This window comes from Priapulus caudatus, unplaced genomic scaffold, assembly GCF_000485595.1.
Source record: "Priapulus caudatus unplaced genomic scaffold, Priapulus_caudatus-5.0.1 Scaffold547, whole genome shotgun sequence".
Lineage (NCBI taxonomy): Eukaryota > Metazoa > Priapulida > Priapulimorpha > Priapulimorphida > Priapulidae > Priapulus > Priapulus caudatus.
The window spans coordinates 82,251-89,665 of NW_014577608.1; the positions used below are offsets into that span (position 1 = coordinate 82,251).

Genomic DNA, 7,415 nt, shown 5'->3' on the forward strand with positions numbered 1-7,415 from the left:
GGCGAATGTACTGTGTCCGATTTGAGCTCAAGTTGGATGAGTTACGCGTAGTAAATCGTAGGTATTATAAGGCTAGTAAATGACGAATTTCCCTTGTTTATTGTTGTCACACTCCTCCCTATTATACACTCCTGATATATATATATATATATATGGTTGATATTTTTTAGATCTTATTCACATGATTACCACAGGCACAGTACACCAGAGTTTTTTATGATATGCAACGATGAAAGGTGTTGCCATTAGAGTTCAGTATTTCTTTAGAAAGGAGATGGAGTTAAAAGCAGGATTATTATTATATCAGCTATAAAACTAACTCTACTAATGATTTTTTGCTTCCTACATTTCAGCTCTCTACCTTATGTTTTTTCATCTGATATTTTTGATATTTGTATGGTCGTATTACCAGACCATCTTTACTGAACCTGCTCCTGTACCAAGTCAGGTAAGTGCACCAGCCCACCCCAGACCAACCAATGATTTAATTGTTGTTTCTCATAACCAAGGTGATCTGCTAAAATTGTACAATAGTGGAAATTTGTGAATAATTGCGGAGAAAATTAATTCTCTGTGTGTTAACGGGGAATTTTTTTTTACGCTTTGCAGTTTTATCTGTCAGCTGTGGATGTTGACGATTTAGAAAATGCAGAGACTGAAGATGTACAGAGGCAAATACTTGCCAAGGCTGCTAAGAAGTTGCCCATTCTATGCAGGACAATGAATGGCTGTGAGTCTAGCGCTACTCGTGGTTCCTGAGGTTGCTGGGGTTTACAGACTACTGAATGAATGCCTGCATAGATCGCAAGCATTAGATTATAGTAAATTAACGAAATGGGCAGGTTCTAAATTCACACTGGATACATGAAACTATGAATTAATAATAACTTAATAATAAGGAATAACTGAAAACAGAGATTTCAAAGACCTTTGTTTTGGTATACGTCATTTACGTGCTGCCATCTTGTTGCTAGGCAACCGATACTGCGAGAAGTGCCAGTGTTTGAAGCCTGATAGGAGTCATCATTGTTCCGTCTGTGGAAGGTATGAAGCAACAACATAATTATGCAAACAGAATTTGAGATATGTGAAAGCACTTGTCATATTTTTGCTCATGATTAAAAGTCAATCACTCTGATACAGCGATATTTATCTATTTTGTCCGTTGCAGGTGCATACTAAAAATGGATCACCACTGCCCTTGGTATGTATATTTTTTGACAGTTTAATTGGTGTGAAGCAGCAGCGTAAGAAGAGCACGTTTGGGATGGCAATAAAGTCCTAATATTGAATACCACAAACCAAAGAAAATCGCTCATAAGTGATATTTGGAAGTTTACTTTAATTCGTCGCGTGTCCAGTATTTTGGAGTGTGTCTGTGACGGGTTAACATGAAGAGGTGTGATGATATGTAAGGCCAAAACAAAATATAGGTGTGGTTACCGTTTCATGCCGAAAACAAATAGGGTAGGTAGGTAGGGAAAACATTTCATTTTATTAAAACATTTTATTTACGAACCATGTCCGAAGGATGTGCGTTGTGCCTTTTGAAGCAGGAACTGTCCAATTCATATTTTTTAAATATTTTTTTTTAAATTTCAACTTTTTAAATTTTTACTTTAAAGAAAATTGACAATAAAATGTTTAGGGTCGCTGGGAATAAATAGTGTCGGTCGGGAAACGGTAATCACACCTATATTTTGTTTTGGCCTAATGATGCTTCTTGATTTCTGCATTTCCAGGGTGAACAATTGCGTGAATTTCTCAAACTACAAGTTCTTTGTGCTCTTCCTTGGCTATGGCATTCTCTACTGCCTCTACGTGGCATTCACCAGTATGCCGTATTTTCTCCAGCTATTTAATGTAAGTTATGTGTCAACTGTGTGTGCGTATGTGCGTGCAGTGGGTGAATGCAGGCGTGTGTTTATGCGTGCGTTCGTAAGTTAATCGTTACGCCATCATGCTGCACCGTACTGCTTACCGCGGGTGTACAATGCGGTGGCTCCCTCTCTCACGCACTCATTCTCGTTGCAGGTCGGTTTTCGCGGGGCTGCGGAGTTTCAGATCATGTTCCTCTTCTTCCTTGGTCTGCTGTTTGCCATCAGTCTTGTCTGCCTCTTTGGCTACCACCTGTTCCTGACGTCGCGAAACAAGTCCACGCTCGGTGAGTCGGTGACGCCCGAAGCTAAACACTAATAAGATGAGTGTTGCCTTTGCGTTGATCAGGTGTCTTATGGAATCACGACGAGATGCCTGTTCTGTAGACGTGGTTAAAGTGCGTGACTGCCACTGAACGGAAATGCCGAAAGCGTCTTTTACAGATGGATGGCCATCCTGCACCGGTGTCTGATAACAGTAGACATCAATCTAAGTAACAGAGATGTAACAGTCTTGGAAATCGTGTGAGAGAATATATCTATGGCTGTTCTTATCTTGCCCGTATTTTTCATTTAGCCCCGAGGTAACGCGTTTCGTCTGTGTTGTAGAGTCGTTCCGCACACCCATGTTCACGACGGGCCCGGACCCTCATGGATTCAACCTCGGCGTGAAGGCAAACTTCCAGGAGGTGTTTGGGGATCAGCGTGAGATAATGTGTCTGCCCATCTTCACAGCGTGAGTGGCTCGCGCGCACATGATTGCTCTCTCATTCCCACGCACCACAGACTGTAGCATTGAAAGCTTTCATAACAGAGCGGAAATCTGGCGATGCCAAACGACGTCTAAACTTTCATACCTATATGAAACGACAAACATGGAACCTCAACATCTAAACGTTCGACCCATCCCAGAAAGCTTTTCTGTTTGCGTGCTCGCGTGTCTCTCGGAGTTTTCTCCGCCGCAGGAAGGGAGCATCGTGTTGATTGATGTCGTTTCTGTCTCAGAATGGGCGATGGCGTCACGTTCCCGACCCGATGCCTCGACCTTGACTCCGAGCACCTGCTAGGCAGTAACCACGGCAACGGGCGGTGGAGCGATGACGCCGACGACGCGGATGGTTACGGCGGATCGCTGCATCACGGCATCAACAGCGTTCCCCCGCGTCTCAACACCATCAGACACTTGTAGTCGTGGCTGTAGGGGGCGACGGCGTGCGCCCGCCTTGGGTCACCATGCCTCCCGGGCGACGATGCAGGAAACGTTTGTATTGTTTGTGCAGATGTCTGGATAAGTTTGGGATGTTTCCGTGTCGCCTGTGAGCTATAGGAGGCTCATCGTGAGTGTGCGTGGTGATGCATGGGTGTCAGCCATGTTCCCCGCCACGATCGCACTGCGTTACCCGCAGAAAAGTCGTTTCGATCCAGGGAGGAGGGTTGATTTAACCTCAGATAACGCGACAGATGGGTGATTGATCGGTTAATTTCTGCAATCGTGCCTGTCGTGTGTGCCGACATGGTCATCAGCTTCTGGTCTAAATTTATCATCAGTCATTGTATGATTTACATAGTAGTATTATTTTCCATATCATATGTGGCGCCTCGTGAATATTATGGAGCCAAACCTTAACGTAGTATTTATTGTCGGGAGGTGAATCGTACATTTCATTTTCGATATTTATTGTTTCATGGTCTACAGTTAAAATTATACAATGTAGCCTTTATCATGACCACTTCTGTCCTGTTAAGTCATGTTGTGATAGAATTTATTCTGTACACATACATCGATATGTGCGTATTCTTTCGCGTTTTAATTCGTCAAACGCTTTGCAGTGTTGTAGCAGAGTGGGATAATGTTGGATGGTGATAAGGTGACGGAAACTAGACCAAACCGCGTGGAACCTGTTTCTATGTAAACAGTCTAACGTTGACTTTCAATGGTGCTGGTGCTACTGGTAAACGAGTGAACGATTTTTAGTATAGGTGGTTGCTTTATCAGAGGTAGGAGCATGTGTCCGCATGTCTACACTAGTCTAAAAATGACGGCGACATCACTAGCTCATGCTTCTTGCACGAGGCATGGGCCATGGCGTGTACTCCTGTCATGGCCAAGTTTTTAATGTTACGCTGGTCGACAGCATATCTGTCCGTGTGCTACGTCATGAATTAAGACATGTTTGATTGGACGAAGGATAATAACTCGTAGTATTGTAATATAGATTCCCCCTCATATCGGCAAGTAGGTTATACAGGTTCAGTGTACTGTGTGCGAGCACGTGAGTGATTTGAAATCTGCTCACAGGTGGTGCTGATGGTGCAGCACTGAAGAGTCACACTGACAGCTGTTGTCATGGTAACCATGATGCAGCATTGATGGGTCACAATGACAGCCATTGCCATGGTAATGCAGCACTGACGGGTAACAATGGTAGCCGTTGTCATAGTAACGACGATGCAGCATTGACGGGACACGGTGACACCCTTTGTTAGCGATTCTATTTCATTTTAATCGGTCGTTCATTGTGTCAAGAGCATATTAATTATTCTAATAATAAATAGGCTCTTATTAATTATATAGTGTAATATTTATGGTGAGTTTATTTTGTCTGTACTGTACTTTATAGTCATTAATAATTTGTAAGTAATCAAGCTTGAGTTGTGTATGGCAAGTGAACTAGTTAGTAGTTGTTCTTTGGAGATGCAATTCAAATATTAAACTAGTTTGCTTTCAGAATAAATAATCGCCCACATTAGTATAAGCCCACTTTATGAGGGATTTATTAGTTCACGATATAATTTTACCTAATATTTATCATAATAATAATCTTTTAGAGAGCTATATTTAGCAAGAACTATTATGGAAGGAGTAGAATTCGATAGAAATACATGTTACATAAGTCAGGGCAGTTTGATTTTTGTACGAAAACGATTGATCCCATTCAGACTTAAATAAAATAAAATAAATTCTGACGCCAATACAAGAGCTATATGTATGAATGCGTTTTATTGAACTACGATGTGGAGTTTTACAATGGCGGCGCCTGTACTGCGCAGGCATTGAGCGTGTTTCGCGATGCACGACGATGACACGTACAGGATCGGTAGTAAGCTGTTTCAGAGGGAACTAAAGCTCACCGCGCCGGGGAACACCCGCCTAGCCACCAGAGGGCGGGCATGTTCTCTCACATCTCCCCTACTTCCTTCATCACTCACTTGCCCACCTAGACCACACCCTATCCCGTGTCACAACACGGGCAGAGCCACGTGTCTTGTCAGCGCACGCACTCTTGTTTGGCACATCACGTGATCAGGGCGTCGATTCGTTGAGAGACGAAACTGTCGCCGGCAGCAACAGGAAGCCCCGACGACAGGAGGCGCCACGCTTAGCAACGATAGAAAAGAAAGGCGATAACCGCCGTGTATAATAGCAGTAGCCACTCTGACGCACGAACACGCACGTATACACACACGTAAATCACGAGCAAACGAACAGGACGTTGAGCTGCTTATGACAGATGGTGATGCCATGCACATGGGGACGAGTTTTACATATCGAAGAAATTGATCTATTGCGATTTTCAGGCTACAATAACTAAGCGCATGACAAACACAAATGCTATGTCTACTTTACAATAAACAGTAATAAGTTAGCAAGCGTAAATTAAAATCCTACAGATAACGATACGTGCATTATACGAGTGGAGGGAAGTTTGCCACTAAATAGGGAACTTGCTTAAATTTTAACTAGTAGCTTCCACTCTATAAAAAGTGTGATTATAACACTCTACATGTTCACATGTAGGCTAATGATCAATAAATAGCCATATATTGAAGCAGGTCAAACCTTCGCGATGAATCCATGAATCGGAGGAGAATAAAATGCTCAGCTATTTCGATCAATGAGGTGAACAGACATGATCACCATTACTACCAGCAGTGAGACTGATAACATGGGCTTCTACTCTGGCTCTACTATTCTGTCACTCTGTCTTCTGTCTGTCTCTGTCAACGTCAACTGTCTCTAATGTCGAGTGTCACGAGTCACTGTAGAGCATGCCCTCACGTACACATCATTACATTTATGATAAAAAAATGATCTATACACATTATAATAGTACCTGTAAATACTAACGATTAAATACATGTGGCGGGTTTGCCGCGACCGCCCCTCCCTCGTCACGCTCACACCAATCATGCACGAGGAAAGCAGCCGCCACAAGCTTCCAACCACTCAATAAATCATCCTGCAAGAATCATTTGCAAGCCTAACGGACGCTTGACGAAGAAGCAAATTATGCGGCCAATCACCAGGCTGGCTGACGTCGGTACAGTGGCCAGTCTTATAAAACCACGGATATTCGCTCACAGATGATGCAGAGAAGAAGAGAAATAATTGAAGCAAACACTTAATATAAGAGATCTGATAATGAACGCCTATAACCCAATAGGCTACAGCCTATCATGCCGAGACATGCGCGCAATCTCCAAACAACATATAGAAAATTCAGGTAAAATCACCTGAATTTATAAACCAGTAGGAATTTTGTTAGGTGCATCGGACCTTCGTAATGTTTACACCGGTATTGAAAAGTCACGCAACTTCAAGAAAGTATTCAAGACTTAAAGGAATAATAGGTCCATTGATTATGCAATGTTGACGAATGCTAGAGTAACTGGCACCTTGTGTAGTACATTACCTTATAGCCAAAAAGCGTATTAGTTTGTCCAATATCACTGCTGGTTACATTACAAACAAGACTTGAAATCGGTTGTTGATATGTATCAACGTATCATTTACGTGACGTAAATGTCATCCAGAAGTCAAGCGATGACGTAAACATTTGTGCAGCCCGTATGTTTTGGACGCCAGATGAAACGGAAGTGTCAGCGGTGTAACCACGCCCACGGACTAAACATGAAAATAGAGTAAAACACACGTACTAATCACGGACGCACGTGGACAGCCTTGACAAAAAGTTCCTTATCACAAGCATCCATGTTTACAAAATCACTGATGATAGCATTGCGTACGGCTGAGCATGCGTGCGAAAATGTCCGTTGCACTATAAATCTGTATCACACCCGCTTCACCGGCAGCGGTTTGAAACTGTAAACAACTAATTTTTGGACTGCGGATTTCAATTAGACATTTCTTAGCAACCAGCAGTGATATTGGACAAACTAATACGCATTTGGCTATAAGGTAATGTACTTATTAACTATACAAGGTGCCAGTTACTTTAGCATTCGTCAACATTGCATAATCAATGGACCTATTATTCCTTCAAAAGTAATAGGATTACGGCAGGCATACCGATCTTCTAGTCAGAGATTTGACATTGGCAATAACTGTGAAAGGATTGACAATAACCCTGTACAGGGAGATGATGCTGCCAATAAAGGAAACATCCCAACGTGTGACTACCCTGCCTGCCCCCCCCAAAAAAAAAATCTTATCTCAACAGCAGAAATTATCAACAGACAGAAGGAGAGAGAGAAAGACAGAGGTAGAGAGAAAGAAAGAGAGAGAGAGAGAGAGAG

General features: G+C 42.6%; 1 protein-coding gene across 1 annotated transcript; it reads left to right on the plus strand.

The window, feature by feature from the left end:
* Positions 1-353: 353 nt before the first annotated feature.
* LOC106811517 (palmitoyltransferase ZDHHC2-like) lies at positions 354-4,857 on the plus strand (the record flags this gene model as incomplete). The annotated part of the gene is given in 8 exon segments (XM_014815175.1): positions 354-448; positions 610-730; positions 975-1,044; positions 1,172-1,204; positions 1,743-1,863; positions 2,035-2,164; positions 2,487-2,613; positions 2,883-4,857. Coding segments are annotated over 8 exon segments (881 nt in total), but the record flags the coding sequence as incomplete, so codon positions are not given.
* Positions 4,858-7,415: the final 2,558 nt, after the last annotated feature.